Source organism: Vigna unguiculata, chromosome 5 (genome assembly GCF_037176805.1).
Source record: "Vigna unguiculata cultivar grain cowpea cultivar isolate G323 ecotype 2 chromosome 5, ASM3717680v1, whole genome shotgun sequence".
In the NCBI taxonomy this organism is placed as follows: Eukaryota; Viridiplantae; Streptophyta; class Magnoliopsida; order Fabales; family Fabaceae; genus Vigna; species Vigna unguiculata.
In genome coordinates this window covers 55,194,402-55,211,518 of record NC_140796.1, presented here as the reverse complement: position 1 = coordinate 55,211,518, position 17,117 = coordinate 55,194,402, and the positions used below count along the sequence as shown (strand labels likewise).

The following is a 17,117-nucleotide window of genomic DNA, read 5'->3' as shown; positions in this document are numbered from 1 at the left end:
TGTTTTTCGTTTATATTTTTAAAAAAATATTTTTAAATATTATCAACTAGGTTTCATTAATGTTTGTAAATTTAATAAATGTGTTGGTTCTCATGAAACTTTATTTGGTATTATAATCTAAAATGTAAACAATTATAATTTATTTTAAACTTTTATTATGATTATTATTTGTTCTTTGTATCATTTTGATAAAATGATGTATTATAACTTTTATTAGTGTATAAAAAAGAGATTCATTAAAATTTAAAAGATTGAAGTAAATAAACATTTAAAATATATTTTAATTTGAATATTTGTTTTTCGTTTATATTTTTTTTTAAATATTTTTAAATATTATCAACTAGGTTTCATTAATGTTTGTAAATTTAATAAATGTGTTGGTTCTCGTGAAACTTTATTTGGTATTATAATCTAAAATGTAAACAATTATAATTTATTTTAAACTTTTATTATGATTATTAGTTGTTCTTTGTATCATTTTGATCAAATGATGTATTATAACTTTTATTAGTGTATAAAAAATATATTTATTAGAATTTAAAAGATTGAAGTAAACAAACATTTAAAATATCAATTATGTTCTTTGTATCATTTTGATCAAATGATGTATTATAACTTTTATTAGTGTATAAAAAAAAGATTTATTAGAATTTAAAAGATTGAAGTAAACAAACATTTAAAATATATTTTAATTTGAATATTTGTTTTTCTTTTATATTTTTTAAAAAATATTTTTAAATTTTATCAATTATGTTTCATTAATATTTGCAAATTTAATAATTGTTTTAGTTCTCATGAAATTTTATTTGGTATTATTATATAAAATGTAAACAATTATAATTTATTTTAAAGTATTTGATATCGAAGAAACAATCATCATTTTAATATTGAATATTTAATAATATTATGTTTCCTTTATCATAAAAATTTTATTATTTTATAAAAATTAATTAAAATTGATATTGAAGTAGTAAGAAAATGGGTATGGGTAGGAGATTATACCTGTTACCTGGTGGGTATGGAGATGGGTCAAAAGTTTAATACCCGTTGGGTTTGGGTATGAGGATGGAGATGAATTTATTTTATGGGAATGTGTATGGGATAGCGAAACCCGTGCCCGCTCTGCCTCGTTGCCATCTCTAATTGTGATATGTTAAAAAAGTTATTTTATAGTAATTCAATATTAGAATATTAAAATTAATATATTTGAGCGAAAATATATTTTAATTTTTATAAAAATTTGAATTAAGATCAATAAAAAATATATAATTAATTTTTAAAATAATTGTTAAGTGTAAAATTATAAAAATAAAATATGTATAAAAAAAATTAAAATAACGATTAAAAACATACAAAAATTGAGCATACAATTCAAGATAAATTATTTATAAAATAATTAATTTTTTAATTAATAATTAAGAATAAAGTTGGGGAAACGAAATATAAATATAAGAGTATATTGTTATAAATAAATAAAAATATTATTTATGTAAAATATATAATTATTTTATTTATATTTAATAATAAATAGATTACTTAATTGTATTACAAGACCCAACAATATAGTTATTTTAATTTTAAATGTTTGTTGTATTGAATATATTAATTAATATTTTCTGTTTTTAGAAGGAAAATAATCGAAATATTCACAACCTTTTATATAAACATAAATTAACAAAAATTATAAGATAAATGATATTATAAGACAACAAAATAGACTAAAAAAGCGTTGAATAAGTTTATTTGAAATGAAGGTGTATATATATTATTAATTATAACTAACAATCATAATAACTAAAAACCGTAATAGTTACAAATGTTAAGATTTAAAATTAATCCAATAATTTTACAAAAGTTAAAAATAGATAAAGGCATATAAGTTAAAAACATATTTAAAAAAAAAATTGTTTCTAGTCCTGTTTTTGGGACAAAAAGATGACTCCAAAACCAAACCATGAAAATGTTGATGCTTGCTACGATTCGGAAGCATATAAAGTAGTGTAATTTAGATGAAGAGAAAAATCTTATTAACAACAACAACATAGTATAATGATATTTGTATTAATTTATGTTTAGAAATCTGATTAAGTGGAGTTGATCAATGATGAAATTATATTATCTTGAGTGATTTGAGTGAGAATGAAATTTAAAACACAGTATTATCTAAATCTTTATCTAAACGTATATTATAGATGTATCTATACCAAGAATATTCACACAAGTGTATTTTCCGAAAATGAAAAAGAGTATTATTGTTTATTATTGAGAATCGATTGGTCTTGGGCTTTGGACATGAGGGAGAGGCGAGTGGGCCTGGGCTGAAAGGCCACACGGCGATGCAAGTAGTGCGACGACGGTCTAACCAGAGTCGTCAAGGCTCTCCGCACAATCTCTCCGTCCACTCCTCCAATCCTCCTCACAACCGAATTCTTCATCGCAGATCTCAGAAGGTTCAGTTTTCTACTGCTCAACGACGTCGTTTGCTGCTGCTGCCGCTGATACTGTTGCTTCTCCTGTTGCTGCCGCTGATGCTGTTGCTTCTCCTGTTGCTTCTCCTGTTGCTGCTGTTGCTGCTGCTGCCTCTCCGCTAACTGTTTGTGGTACGCGCATCGGAACGAACCAGGATGCATGGTTGGAGAACACATGCACTTCCTCTTCTCGCTCTCACTCTTTGACGACGACGACGACGACGAGGATGCCGCCTCCTTCTTCGTCTGACTCGTCGTTGCCACCGTCATTGAGCGCCGCACCGAAGACTCCGCACTCTGCTCCACTGCCAAGAATCTCACCGACGACGATGATGAAGATGATGGAAGGTGGCGCTGCACTCTGGAGTTCGCGGAGGAGTATATTCCGGGAGAGAAATTCGTCGCCGACGTGGACGCAAACGCTGAGGAGTACGAGCGCGGTGACGTTTGAGTTCTTGAAGATGGAGAAACCATTGACATTGTTGAAGCAGTGTAGTGAGAGAATTCAGAGTGAGAAAGAGAATAAAGTAGATTTTGCTTCAAAGTTTGTTAGAGACGGTTGTTTACGAGTGAGTGGTTACGCTAACTGAAACAAGTCCACTGAGGTTTATATAGGGAGATGACAAATGGGTAAAACAGTAATTGTAATGCCACTTTTCCGTTTTTCTTACCATGGTATTTTTTGTATACGTAGAAATTTGTATTTTACGTATAAAAACTTGAATCCGATCCCATTTATACCAACATACACTGGTGCCAGTTGCGTATATACAATAGTATACTATTATAAATAAAGAAATGAAAATTATAATTTATGTTTCATAGTGGCCAGTGTTAAGCTAAAGCGTTGTTGACATGACCCTCAAATGCAGAATTTAATAAAAAAGAGAAAACCGTTGGATATTACAATTATATAAAACTATTTTTTTTTAATTTGAAAATACTGTATGAGTAAATATGAATGAAGCAGTGATTTGATTTGTGGGCGTGTGGTGTTACAGAGACAGAAAAACAGTATAATTTTTCACAAACATTGGGCGGCCGTTCGGGTTTTTTCAGAATGTTGTGGGCTGCAAGAATTAAGAACAAAATAAACAACAGACAGTATAATGAATAGAAGAATAGATAAAAAAAAATCAATTAAAATTAATATTTTATGATATTATTCAATCATTCAATAACAGAGATAAAAAAAAGCATTAGTTTAATAATTTTATTATAAATGATAATTTAGAATTAAATTAATATACACTTCTAATACTATAATAAATATCTTGCAAACTAGATTTGCAAAACACGTTTTGATCATAAAATGCAATTAGCCAAAACGTATAAAAAATAAACCTTTCTAATCGACATGTATGTGAGCACTGAATGCATGCTCACCTTGAATTTCTACAAGATAAGTGATTAATCTTATGTCGAAGCACCAATAATACACAAATCTAATTTATATAAAAGATTAAATGAGTTTTCTCTTTTTCAAAACTTTAAGATAATAGATATATAATTTTTTTTTATACCGTGAGACTTTTGATATAAAATTTATATTGTATTCAACTGAATCGATCACTAATACAAGTCATTAGACTTTAGTACCACTTCTGTATTTATATTATGCTAAACTTTAAAAAGAAATAATTTATAGATTATGTTAGTTTATACATGTAGACGCAAAGTTTGGAAACTACAACCAATAAATAATACAGTGGATGCATATCAAAACAACTTAAATATTTTAAATTAATAGTTATTTTTCTGTAATTAATCTGTTTTAAACATGACTTTGACCTTTGAATATTCAAATGAAGGGGAGAGGATTAATCCATCTTCTTCAATGTGTCAGCATACATAAGCATTTCCGATAACAATCAATGATTATAATTTGTAATCTCATACTTAAACTCAGTTTGGATAGGTTTCTATATATAATTATAAAAGAAATAACATTATGAATTAAAATGGATTTGTATACATGTTATATTTAAAAATTTAAATATAAATATTCAAATACTCGTCAAAATTATCTTGTTAGGATGAGAACCAAATCAGACTAGTATCACAAATGATGATGAAAATCACAATGTTCTAATCTAACACAGCAACAATCTTCATGCTGCTTTAGTGCGGAAGAGACACTGCTGAGATTATAACACAGAAAGAAACTTGAACTTGGCAAGTTCATCAACAGTTGAAACTTCAAATAGGATAGAATTACCTAACTCTGAATCCAGTAGACTAAAAAATTTGCAAAAAAAAAAAAAACAAAAAAACTGTCAAGGTATGTGAAAAACTGAATCAACCTCGAGCTTTTCAAATTGGCTCCTAAACAGCTAGTGGCTGAAAGGCAACGACATTACAAGAATCCCAAGAAGAAAGGAGACAAAGGTACTGTGCACTTTTCATTTCCACATGAAATATATTACAAGAATCTTATGAATAGAGTTTACAGTTTTATCTTTCACCAGGACAGGGAAAACTGAAGCTAGTTTCAATCAACAGGGACTTCAACATCCATTTTTAGGTCAGATTGACCAAGAACCTGTGACAAATTAAAATTAGAAACTAAATCAAACATAGCAGACATTCAATGTACAGAGGAAATACATAACAAAATGTACAGACCTTAATGAAGTCATCCAACGTCAAGTAAGAGTCTTTTGTGTATCCTGCTTCTTTTAGAACTTGACTGAGAGCTTCCTGCAAATTGAACAGAGAACAAAATTAGCCAAACTCCAGTTAAATCTAAATCTAAATATGATACAAGCACAACTGAAAAGGTATATATGGAGAAAAAAAAAATAGATTTTGCTAAATTGATATACAGTTAACTTATAACAAATTGTATTTTCAAAAACTATAGAAATCTATTGGTTACCCTTTAGAGAACTTGCAAAAGAGATGTGATCAAGGAATAAAAACTATGTAACTCAACAACCAAATTATATTCCAGTTGTAACAAGTAATGAATGATGAATGTACTAATCCTAGGAAACTATATGATACTAAACTCAGACTTCAGCACACCACATTTGAAATAGGGATGTCAAACCAGTAACAGATGAAGACCTACTTGGTTATTTAGCAACTATTAGTGGGAAAGCTACTTCATGATTAAACAATACATGGAAGTGATCAGATTGTTGGTGATACCTCTCTCTGTTCATCGGACATGAATGAACCTGACAAATCTTTTAGCACTTCCAATATATCTTTGAAAGACACCTTTCCATTACGATCTGAATCAAAGACTTTGAAAATAACTGCAAAAGGCTAGAAACTATAAGTACAATGAAGGTAACTGAATATATTATTGTAATTTATTAAGAAAAAAGTTATCAATTCCCTGCCCACAAAGTATTCCCTCTTCAAATGATGAAAATCATAGAATAATTCATAATATATGAACTCCGTATCTGCATCAACAGTTTCTCACCCTTTAACTACATTGTCGCAGCTATCAGCTCTTGCAAATATATTTAACAAAAACTGTGAAGACTATACATATGTTCTAAGGCAGGGTTGGATCCTACTAAAAAGACACTACTTATATCATAAGTTCTAACTATCATATGTACGTTATCATTTATAAATGAATTTTTTTGCTTGCTGATCTCTACTTTTGTCTCATTCTATCTTCAAATCATGTGAAAGATGAAGGTCTCGAAGCAACAGTGAGGTTTTGCCCTTGATCTATAGAGGTCGGGTTCCAAATCAAGGAAACAGTGTCTATGTTGCGAGGTTAAAGCTATGACATCCACCCACCAAGCAGTAGCATTGTACACTGGACCACCCTATTATTTGTGAGATGCAGAGACATCTAGTTCATCCAAATGCAAAACCCGAATCTCTTGAACAATAATTCTGAATCAATGGAATGAGAACAACTTGAAAAGTATGATCTACGCATAAAAAAATAGAGAAAATTCAGAATTGGTAAGTGTCCATGTTTTCATCCCACTGACCACCCTAACATTCACTTCTCTTCTCTGTAGGATACCTATAAAGAGTCCCTAATATAGGATTCTTGTAGCAAATTGATCAAAATCAATGACCATAGTTGGCTATTGATTGGTCAGCATTAATAACTGAAAGACTGGGAGTTATATTTGTATAATAATAGGACATACTTGGTTGGTTGGTGATACTAATTAATAAGCTGGATGTTACCCTTAGCTCTTTATCCAAAATGAATTAACCAACATCGCATTCAATTGGAGTAGATAAAATTAGATAGGTCTGCCCAAAATTTGCATAACCCGTATAGCAGCAAGTTTTCCCTCTCAAACATATTCAGGTGCTTATAAGTGAGTGTGCTAAGCAACAGAAAATGACATCTTCACTATTGAACATCCCAATTATTGAATTAGGTATTCCCTTCAGACCAAGGTCAGAACTTAGGAATCTCCGGTGAACACGAGAATGCAAAATCAATCCCTAAACTGAAGTACATCTTCTAACTCACGAAGTTAAACTATAATTCATAAAAACAACAACATCGGAGAGCATTGAATAACTCCGATGTACGATGTAATTAAAACGTACGCTCTATTTTTTGTTGTGCATTGGCTTTGGCACTGAATGCAGATAAGAAGGCCACAAAGTCTTTAAAATTCAAACCGTCCACCATCTTGAGCAGCCTCTGCGAACAAGCACAAAGTCCATCAACAATGGGAAAACAGATCAGAACCCACCCTTTAGCATGCAGTGATGGGAAAGAAAGTACACAAACGACAAAAACAAATGTTAGGGTCGAAATGGCCATAAAGCGAAAAAAGTGAGCACCTGAGAAAGTGGATTCATGGCAAACTCGGGGACGGACAAGAACTCATCCGCCGAAATAAATCCCTTGGCATTGCGGTCAAGTTGACAAAATCTTTGATACAACGACACAATTTCCTGCTGGGAAACTGAGTTTGGAACCCAATTTCAGATCTTAATTAATGTTAAAAAAACCGACAGTCATAAAGGGACAACAGAAGGGAGAAGAGAGAGAGAGAGAGAGAGGAACTACATAAATTATTGCAGTGTTCTTGAACTTCCTCGATGTCGTATTGAGTTAACATAGATGATGCAGTCCCCATCACTAGTTTTGGAATTCAAACCAAAATCTGCAGAACCATCTATTATTACTCACTAAACCACTCGACTGGACTGGAGAATAGCAAATATCAAATGATATTTTCAGTGCATATAGTAGAACGATAAATGAAAAAGAAAATAAAAAATAAGCCGATCAAAAAAAAATAAAATAGAAAATTCACAACAAAGAAGAAGAAAGAAAACCTTAAGAGCAGAGATGAAATGGTTGGGCTGAATTGAACAGACACGTATCTAGCTGGCCCAGGCACGCTTCAGACCACCTGCGAATATATACACGTGTCTTGCCTAGTCATCATCGACTATACCGAACACACCAATGCCCTGTTACGTTGCGATGCTACCCGCAGACCAGTGACCGTCTACCTTTTCACATGTATCTCTAATTAATTCCTTTCCAACTCAATTTAATAAAAATAAATAAATATTAATAAAATATTAGCTATAAAATTAATTATATTAAAAAATAAATAATTGTGTCAAAATATAATTATATCTTTTACATAATCAATAATAACATAAGTATATGTAAATATTAATAAAACACATATAATCCAGTACTGTATACATTTTTAGTACAAATTTCGTCATGATTTTACATAAAATTTAACACAAGTTTTTCTTATATATTTTCTAAATTTGTAATTCCTTATTTTTCATACCTTACATATCTCACTTTAAATCATTAGGAAATTTCCCCTAAAATGTTTTTTACCGGAATAAATTTAAATTTAAATTCATAAAGCATCAGTAAAACTTGACAAGATCAAATTTTATCCTCCTTCTCAAAATATTCTTCAATGCTCGATCTTTAACTTTCAGCTGTCCACAACACACGATAACAACAACGGAATTGTGTCAGTGTCATCCGAGAAATCCAATAAACCAAATCCATGTATTATTCAACCTCTATCGGCAGTTATTCATGAGTGTTAAAATCTAGTAAGAAAAATGGTGCACGCACAAGGAGTTAGCTTGGTGCCCCTACGGAATTACTCTGATTGTCAAAATTTGATATTAATTAAAACAATCAAACTTCATTGTTCAACCTATCCTCGGAGTAACCTTCGCAATTGGGCATTATCAAGTGAATGTTACATTAAACACGAAAGCTCTATCCTACTCTTGTTGATAAGCCCATCCCACACACCCACATGGGTAAGGTGTAACGTTATTCACTTCTTAACATCGTAATCTCAAATTTCATTCATGATGATTAATGTACAGAGTACAGAAAAAGCATAGCATAGATACGCTCGGAAAGTAATAAACAATCAAGAATCTGATGGCGTTTATGACACTTTTTTAGCGAAAGCCATCAAGGCAGGTTGCTAATACAAAAATTGGTTGAGCATCTAACAATCTGACAATGTTTGATTTAAGGTTTGATTTAAGGCAAGCTCGAAAACGTGCAAGCCATACATTATTGAAGGCAAAACGTATCACACTTCAGCAGGCATCCAGGTCACGGCAGGGAGGAGGCTTGGGCTCACCTAACAAAGTAGTATTCCCTCCTTCAGGTCCACTCCTAATCCGTAGGGGATTTTGCGTGCCATGCTGAAGAAAAACAAACCAGATTCATAATTTAACAAGGTATAAGTTTCTAAAACAAGGGCAGTGTTAAAATAGATCGTAGTCAATGGCCTTACCGGTGGCTTCTCACCCTTTCTCAGCTTTTCTACTATATCAACTACTTTCTCCGGGGTTACATCTTCCTGTAATTGGCATCAGTATGACATGTTAAAGAGTGTTTCACCCCTCCCCTGGAAAAAAAAATAGAGAAAAAAAGAGGAAAGACGGACATAGTAATTATATGTGTATCCCTCTGATCCATTTGAATAATCGGCCACTGTAATCATAGGAGCATTCACACAGCATCCCTGCACAACACCAGTAAAGTCGATCGTTCACCATTGGTTGGTCAAAAAAATTACCCAAGAACATCAAGTGATCACCACATTCAGTAAATACAGAAGACAAGTATGCACTTCTTCCTCATCCTCTTGGATTTTACTTTACTCTAAAACAACAAAAGCTTTATACCACATTCGGTTATTCTCTTTTTCTGCTCTTATGCTAACAATGCAAGGATTTTTTAGGATAACTTAATAATATTACTGGAGAAAGGTCAAACACTACTTTATAAATTCATGAAGGCTATCAGGCACACACATCGAAAATTATGACAACACTGTTATCCAAACAGTCCAGTTTTGTATTTAATGTAATGTAATTTCTTCCTCTAAATACAATTATAGTACAAGCGCATATCAACCAATTATACAACTCTAAAAACAACAAACTTGACAAAATTAAAATAAGACTCACCATGCATTCCATTTCTCCAACAGAAAACAAACCGTCTGGTGTTACTTCTGCAAATCAGAGGTGAAAGAAAACTAATTATCAGAGAATGCATATGGTTCCAATTTTCCACGAATAAGGTACAATACAATGACAACCTACAGATAATGGAAGAAATTAAGACAGGTGAACTAACCATTGCGCTTCACTCCCAAGTGTTTCAATAAGGCTTCTTCAATTCCTCGCGAACCACGTATCATACAAGGTGTTGTTCCACAAACCAATAGATGGTACTTCCCAACCTGAAAGCAAGTTGGTCCAGCTAAGCTTTGGCCTGTATTTATGTGGATTAGGAAAACTAAAAATCATTAAAGGATAATATGATTTCACCTTAGCTCGATTGAACATGGAGTAAAATGTAGCAACCTCATAGACCCGTATAGGAGGAACCTCTATAATATTTGCTACCTAAATAATCCAAAACGCTAACTGTTAATAAAGAATAACATAACTTTTTGCATTAGAAAGAAAATTAAACTATAGATTGCCAAGATTATGTAAATATGTGACTTTCACTGAATTATCAGTGTCAAGTGACAAGAAGCTACAAGTATAACTCAATCAAACAATGATGAGTATTTACATAGAAGAATGATATTTGAGCATAGATTTTAGGCATAGCATGTATGTCAACCAGCAGAATGATATTTGAGCAAAATAATGTACAATACAAAATATATCAAAGGCTTCACTCTTACAATTTTAACAATAATTTCAATAAGATTATAATTACTGTAAATTTATTTTGTGTATGTCGCAAGAATTTCAAGACTTCATGAGAACTATTACAGGTCTTATTCTACTTGGTACTTACTAGACACTATCTACTGAGCACAATAACACCTTTTCCATCCAACAGGGTACAGAACCTTCTTAGAGAATCAGACTTAGTTCTTTGATATGTTTCTACATGTTCTAAGAAGAATACATCAAGCAGGAGACCAACATACCGCATTCATTGCAGAAACAGGGAGCCAGCCTCCATGCTGCTGCTGGGCAAGATCCAAAAGCGGAATCACTGCAGATTGCTTATAGTTGGATGGATAGTGAGATAAAATCTCCTTAACCTGTAATTAGCAAATGCTAAAACCTTTAAATGTTTATATTATTTTGGGCCAGGTACCAAAAAGGATCATACATGTAATCTTCATAGCTAACTAAAGATCCATAACTCTTGGAAATATTATGATAACGAACCAATCGATAAGGCATTGAATCATATAACTCTAAACTTACTCAGACTCAGAAAATGTAGTGTGCCTTAACTCTGCAATAGGGATTTGAATCAAATCACTCAACACCAAGGTTATCGAGTTAAGATTTGAATCATGAAGTGCTGAGCCAATTTTTGAATCGTGAATTGCAATTTTGTATGAATTCATAATATTAAGGTATAATGAAAGATTACATCAAATATATCATAGAGATGGTACATGATGTTCAGTGTAATGATGTAAACAATTTAAACTAGAAATAAATAAAAACAACGTAAGAAGAACTCTTACAAAAAAACTATTAGTGAAACATATAATTTTGTGAAGCTTTTATTTTAGATGAAAGAAACAAAATCATTAAATAGCTAAATAGAGTGATTGACAAAAAAGGTGAACAATAATATAGTATAAGTTCATAAATGTTCTTTCAAATACCTTTTCATTTAAAATTTAAGCTCAGAATTTTTATTTATTTTTTCATAACTGATGAGAAAGTAAAAACATATGAATCATAGAACTGTGTAAATCATGTCGGCAAAACGAAAATCCAATAGATTTATTCATGCTTCGTAAGATAGTCATTCAAATTTATCTTGGGATACAATGAAGTAGTTAAACAAATTGTATCGAACTGTAAGATTTGAATCCTGAATAGTAAGATTCTGAGAACCATCGTCTACACTCTTGAAAACTGTACGTCTATAGCGATCAAGGGTGAAAATTAATACACAACCAAGAAAGTTCGAAAAGAAAAGACACGTATAGCAGTATTACCCCAACCCACGCCAATACCGATTATAAGCTAGATGATTGAACAAATAATCTTCAGCAGTGCCTGTCACTACATTTTCTGTATTCTGATAGCGAACTATATAACGATAAATTACGAAAAATCATAATATGAACATTTAAAGTGCAATGAAACATTACCTTTGCTTTGTTGGGTTCAGTGAATTCCCATGGAAGGTTAGGGCTATTGTCCGGTGAGTCAAGGTGCTATGCCAATCAAAATTGGAGATAATAAGAATCAAAATTACAAAACGGAAACTGAGAGAATTGAAGCGAAAACGAATAGCACTTACGTAGTTCAGAGCGGTTGAGAAAGCCCTCGAAGGCTGAGAAAGGGGAAAACAAAAAATAAAATAAAAACAAAAACAAAGACGGAAATCGGAGAATAAAGTGAAAGAAATGAAAGAGGAAACCGACGGAAAACCTGACGGAAAATGTGACGGATCTCGTTGAAGCGATTCGCGGCTAAGCGTGCCAGCATTTTGGAGGAGCTGCTTGGAGCAGATCGCAGAGAGAGAGAAAGAGAGCGCGTGCCGGACAGAGAAATGAGCGAGAGAGAGCGCGTGCCACAGACACAGAAATTAGAGAAGGTCAAGTGAGGGGTCTAGTGTAAGAGAACATGGAAAGGTGGCACCATCCTAGCCGTTGGATCACATCAATATATCAATAGATAATTCACACGTAAATGGATCGGATTTTGCTTGGGCCTCGGTGGATCACTAGATATACAAACAATGAAAAACTTTTTGGGGTTAAATACCTATCTGAAAATTACTTACTGCAACCCATCATTTTCTTCTTGCTCATCTGAAATTTATTTTCTATAATACCAAAAAGGTTTTTCCGGAAATTTTATTCCGGAAAACATATGTCTTCCCATTTTACGAAAAACACTTTCCGGAAGATTTTTATGGGTGCGAAAAGTAATTGTCCGGTCTATTAAGTAAAAGGATGTCTCTTCCTACATTTGTCCTAGACTTTTGAAAATTTGGAGAAGATGCAGGAAGAAATTTGGACGGGTGCAGGAAGAAACATTCTAGCTAAACCTATCTCTCCTTTAGAATTGTCACATTGCGTTAGAATTTGGCTCATTATGATTTTGGACCGAGTTTAGTTTAAATTTTTTTTACGAATGTCAGTATGGGTCAATTTTTGACCCAGTTTACTTAGGTTGAACTCGTGGTGAGCCGGATTGACCCACCAATCCGTATGGTTACACACATTATGTTGAACTTTGTAGTGTTAGGCTGTTTTTTTAACCAAACACATTAGTGTGTTGACAAATGGAAATCTAGCTTCAACTCCATATAGATGGGGATAAACAAGATGCTTCAAAAATTTTGTGAATTTATCCATTTAAGACTCTAATATTATAGTTGGATAAGTGACAATAATGCTTGATTTTAGATAGTAATTTTTTTTTTAATTTTGGTTTGTATTGGAGTTTAACATCATTTTGGATTGTACTTAGATTGTATTGAAATTTATTTAAATTTTAATCTAAATTGTAATTTATGACTTAAACAAAAAAAATATTTTATTTTAATTAAGTGAGCTAGTGAGCCAACCTGTTTAATCCACCAACCTGTGGTGGGTCGGGTCGGGTTCAAAGTTTTTCAACTCGCTTATAAATGAGTCGGGTTGGATTGACCCACTAAATGACAAACTCGTGATGGGTTGAGTCGATCTGGACCGAATGGTCCATTTTGACAACTCTACCCTCCTTAATACATTTTTATTTTTAAACTTAAAATGAATGAATATTATTTTTTAACCTAAAGTTAATAGTTTTTCTCACGTGTATAAAGAATGTTAAAGAGTAGTATTTGAGTCGAAAACGTCATCTTGAAACATATGTATATATATAACAAAGATTTAATTTAATTAAGATGATTATATTTATTTTCTTTTAAAGTTTAAATATGTGTAAAAAGATAGAAGAATATGAATTTAACTTTCCATCAAAGTTTAAAAACTAAAAATATAATCAATATAAACTTTTTTATAGGAACAATAATAATATCTAAATAAATATTATTAACTGATTGTATAATATAATTAATATTGATGGTGAATGTAATCACTGTCTTCTTCGTTTGAAGCACTAGTTTTTCTCAAATGATCAGAATAAGGATAAAATCTTTCCCTAAGGTTTCAAAAAAGACAATAATTTATAATCGCGGAAAAAAAAATCTAAACATTTACAGATAATTGAATAGATTGAAAGATGACGAAGACTTCGAATACAGACCATTGAAGTAACGATCAATGATTTGATAGTATCCACCGTTTTGTCAGAAATTGTTATGTTTAAAAACTATAATTATATAATCATGCAATGTGAAAACAAAAAGTTGCAGAGTTACTTACCATGGAAGCACTGTTATCCAAGCGTGTACAAGAAATGGTTCAGAATGGTGAGGAACCACCTCCTCCTTACGTTCGTAGAGATGTTAACTGCACACAAACCGTGACTTCAACGTTATGTTCACCACCCACCATTGATTTTGGGCTCATATCTTCATCATCAACACCAGTAACTAAACAAAAAGAAGAGCTTCAAAAGCTAAGATCAGCTCTCTCCTCTTGGGGATGCTTCCAGGTATGTACTTGAAAATTTTATTTCAATTTTGTAGATTTGTAGATTTGAAGATATACCACTTGCACAAAGCATATCCTATGAGCTTTTTTGGAAGGCAATAAACCATGGCACATCAAGCACACTTTTGGGCAAGGTTCGTGAAGTTGCAAGGGAATTTTTTAAGCAGCCAGTGGAACAAAAGAAGAAAATTTCAAAAGGGGTGAAAGAATTTGAAGGGTATGGTGCTGATCCAGTTCCTGAAGAAGGCCAGTTTTTAGATTGGTCAGATAGATTGTGCCTTGACGTATACCCTGAAAATAGAAGGAAGTCAAGTTTGTGGCCAGAAAATCCACCATCTTTTAGGTAAATTGAAACTACAATGCAGACAAATGTTCAAACAGTTGGAAGGTGACATGTTTGTGTTGATTAAGATCAGCAACACTTTTTTCTTTGCAGGAAAATTGTGGAAGAATACACAGCAAAACTGAGAGAGGCAACAAATCTTATTTCTACAGCTATGGCTAAGTCATTAGATTTAGAAGAAAATTGCTTCTTGAATCAATTTGGTGAACAAGCACTACTGCAAGTGAGGTTCAACTACTATTCTTGCTGTGCACGACCTGATATTGTGCTCGGGCTTAAACCCCATGCAGATGGATCAGGGTACACCATTATACTGCAAGATGACGTTGAGGGCCTCCAAGTCCACAATAACGATAAATGGTTCACAATTCCCACAATTTCTCATGCCCTCTTTGTTCTCATGGGTGATCAAATGGAGGTATGTGTTGTTAATTTAGTTTCATAACATTTCAGTTTGTGGTGTATCCATCCAATTTAAAATTCAGTGGTGCTTTTTGAGGAACAATATAGGTGATAATAGTGGTGCTTTTTGAAATTCAGATAATGACTAATGGAATTTTCAAGAGTCCTATGCATCGGGTATTGGTGAACTCCAAGAGGGAAAGAATATCTGTTGCAATGTTCTACACTCCAGAGCCAAACAAAGAAATTGGCCCAGAACAAGGTTTGGTGAATGAAGAACAACCGAAGCTGTTTAAGAAAGTGAAAGATTATGCTGATACGCATTGGGAATATTATCAACGAGGAACGAGAGCAATTCATGTAGCAAAAGTATGAACCACACAGTTGTTGCTTTTGTGTGTGATTATAATTAAACCTATAGATGACTTCAACAAAAGAAAAACTTCATACGAAGAGTCTGCATCTAAACATAGATTTGCTTTTGTCCATATAATTAGTGGATGCATACATTTATGCCGAGAGTACACTGTTTAGTGTGTAATGGTTGTAAGAGCTGCAAGACTTTGGACTGCTATTATTGACTATTATTACTTAAATAAAATAAAAAGTTTTTTTCTTACACCACTTACAACAATTAACAACCTACTTTTAGATATATTTTAATCATTAAAAGAATTAGATTTTTATAATTTATAAAAAAAAATAAAAAGATTGAAAGATAAAATAATAGATAGAAATAGTGAATTTTTGTTGGGTGTCAAGTAGTACCCAAACATAAAATATTTCGAGTAACTAATGAAACATGTGTGTAAAAATAAAGCTACAAGAAGGGATATCAACAAAATTTGTACTCTAAATATTCGTAGATAAAACCCGCAATGGATAAGAAACGGATATTAAGAATGGATACCTGCTATCCACGGGTATGAGTATTTTTGATCGCATGTTAACGGGGCAGGTACGAGTATCATAGTATTCGTATTCGTGGATATCCGTACCCGCTAAACTTTAATTTACAAAAATACCTTTATATATATATATATATATATATATATATATATATATACTAGTACAAAACATTATGAATCTTCGTTCAGTAATAGTAGTCAAATTCTTATCCCACATAGGAGTAGATTACTTCCAAATACTGCGGTGACATTGATGTGTCTTCAAGACTGGTAATGGATAATATGGAAGGTAATGAAATTAACATTTTTACTTATATATTTTAATTAAGTGATTTGTTAGAAATTTTTAATAAACTTCTTATGTTTTCAGATTCTTTTAGATTAAAATTGAACAACATGAAACTTTATACAATGTTGCAAGATGTGAACATTGATAAAGTTAATAATTTCTTTAATATTTCATTCAAAAATAAATTACACTATAAATTGTTAGTAATCTTTTATTTTTTTTATTTTTTTTCAGAGATCAATTGAAAAAAATTGACTTGTTAATTAAAGCATCAACTATAATTAAATATTTTTTTAAATATTTTTTGTAATTACCCGTACTCGTTGACATAACTACAAGCAATTAATGAAACAAATATTCATTTATAAATTTTCATCCGAATCTTGTATACATACTATAGAGGCGCAGAAAGAAGTTATGGGAGTGAAAAAAATAATGGTCAATAAACAATAAAAAATAGCAAAAGCCTTTAACTAAATGAATGGGCCGGCCCAAAATTTAAAGGAAATGCAGGTCCAGACCAGATTCCGTTTGAGATGAATCTAAGTTTCCTCTTGCTCTTTCGTATGTTTTTTATTTTTCTGTATACATATATTTTTTTTATTTTATCCTTTTTGAATTGTAAAATTTGAAAGTTTC

The 17,117-nt window shown here is 31.9% G+C and overlaps 4 protein-coding genes across 6 annotated transcripts; 1 reads left to right on the top strand and 3 right to left on the bottom strand.

Annotated features, from left to right (window-relative positions):
- Positions 1 to 2,221: 2,221 nt before the first annotated feature.
- Positions 2,222 to 2,971, bottom strand: LOC114184802 (uncharacterized). Its single transcript, XM_028072108.2, has one exon. It carries the CDS (start codon positions 2,946 to 2,948, stop codon positions 2,250 to 2,252), a length of 699 nt encoding a protein of 232 aa, XP_027927909.1. The 5' UTR covers positions 2,949 to 2,971; the 3' UTR covers positions 2,222 to 2,249.
- A 1,779-nt stretch (positions 2,972 to 4,750) lies between these two features.
- On the bottom strand, positions 4,751 to 7,932 carry LOC114183680 (uncharacterized). Of its 3 annotated transcripts, none has more exons than XM_028070788.2 (7): positions 7,755 to 7,932; positions 7,483 to 7,579; positions 7,254 to 7,378; positions 7,014 to 7,110; positions 5,622 to 5,731; positions 5,094 to 5,168; positions 4,751 to 5,010 (listed from the first exon to the last, which is right to left on the bottom strand). In XM_028070788.2, exons 2-7 carry the CDS (start codon positions 7,550 to 7,552, stop codon positions 4,960 to 4,962), a joined length of 528 nt encoding a protein of 175 aa, XP_027926589.1. In that variant the 5' UTR covers positions 7,553 to 7,579; positions 7,755 to 7,932; the 3' UTR covers positions 4,751 to 4,959. The 3 variants fall into 3 exon arrangements, with proteins under 3 accessions (XP_027926589.1, XP_027926590.1, XP_027926588.1); XM_028070789.2 differs by having other exon boundaries at positions 7,483 to 7,622; positions 7,755 to 7,907; XM_028070787.2 differs by lacking the exon at positions 7,755 to 7,932 and having other exon boundaries at positions 7,483 to 7,731.
- An 815-nt stretch (positions 7,933 to 8,747) lies between these two features.
- On the bottom strand, positions 8,748 to 12,567 carry LOC114183348 (NADH-ubiquinone oxidoreductase 24 kDa subunit). The gene is made up of 10 exons (XM_028070350.2): positions 12,360 to 12,567; positions 12,229 to 12,261; positions 12,077 to 12,142; positions 10,883 to 10,999; positions 10,263 to 10,340; positions 10,069 to 10,174; positions 9,897 to 9,943; positions 9,371 to 9,448; positions 9,218 to 9,283; positions 8,748 to 9,125 (listed from the first exon to the last, which is right to left on the bottom strand). The coding sequence occupies exons 1-10, from the start codon at positions 12,414 to 12,416 to the stop codon at positions 9,018 to 9,020; spliced, it is 756 nt and encodes a 251-aa protein (XP_027926151.1). The 5' UTR covers positions 12,417 to 12,567; the 3' UTR covers positions 8,748 to 9,017.
- A 1,696-nt stretch (positions 12,568 to 14,263) lies between these two features.
- LOC114184124 (protein SRG1-like) lies at positions 14,264 to 15,900 on the top strand. Its single transcript, XM_028071375.2, has 4 exons — positions 14,264 to 14,537; positions 14,632 to 14,879; positions 14,973 to 15,297; positions 15,420 to 15,900. The coding sequence occupies exons 1-4, from the start codon at positions 14,307 to 14,309 to the stop codon at positions 15,654 to 15,656; spliced, it is 1,041 nt and encodes a 346-aa protein (XP_027927176.1). The 5' UTR covers positions 14,264 to 14,306; the 3' UTR covers positions 15,657 to 15,900.
- The last annotated feature ends 1,217 nt before the right edge of the window (positions 15,901 to 17,117 follow it).

Bases quoted from the DNA above. Each gene is read 5' to 3' on its own strand.
- LOC114183680 (XM_028070788.2), bottom strand. From the start codon at position 7,552: ATGGGGACTGCATCATCTATGTTAACTCAATACGACATCGAGGAAGTT. The intron at 7,111-7,253 runs GTGCTCACTTTT...GCTTGTTCGCAG, and splicing joins CCATGAATCCACTTTCTCAG to AGGCTGCTCAAGATGGTGGA. The intron at 5,732-7,013 runs GTACGTTTTAAT...AGCCTTTTGCAG, and splicing joins TGCACAACAAAAAATAGAGC to TTATTTTCAAAGTCTTTGAT.
- LOC114184124 (XM_028071375.2), top strand. From the start codon at position 14,307: ATGGAAGCACTGTTATCCAAGCGTGTACAAGAAATGGTTCAGAATGGT. The intron at 14,880-14,972 runs GTAAATTGAAAC...TTTTCTTTGCAG, and splicing joins GAAAATCCACCATCTTTTAG to GAAAATTGTGGAAGAATACA. The intron at 15,298-15,419 runs GTATGTGTTGTT...TTTGAAATTCAG, and splicing joins TCATGGGTGATCAAATGGAG to ATAATGACTAATGGAATTTT.
- LOC114183348 (XM_028070350.2), bottom strand. From the start codon at position 12,416: ATGCTGGCACGCTTAGCCGCGAATCGCTTCAACGAGATCCGTCACATT. The intron at 12,143-12,228 runs GTAAGTGCTATT...TGATTGGCATAG, and splicing joins TCTCAACCGCTCTGAACTAC to CACCTTGACTCACCGGACAA. The intron at 9,284-9,370 runs GTCCGTCTTTCC...TGCCAATTACAG, and splicing joins GATACACATATAATTACTAT to GAAGATGTAACCCCGGAGAA.
- LOC114184802 (XM_028072108.2), bottom strand. From the start codon at position 2,948: ATGTCAATGGTTTCTCCATCTTCAAGAACTCAAACGTCACCGCGCTCG.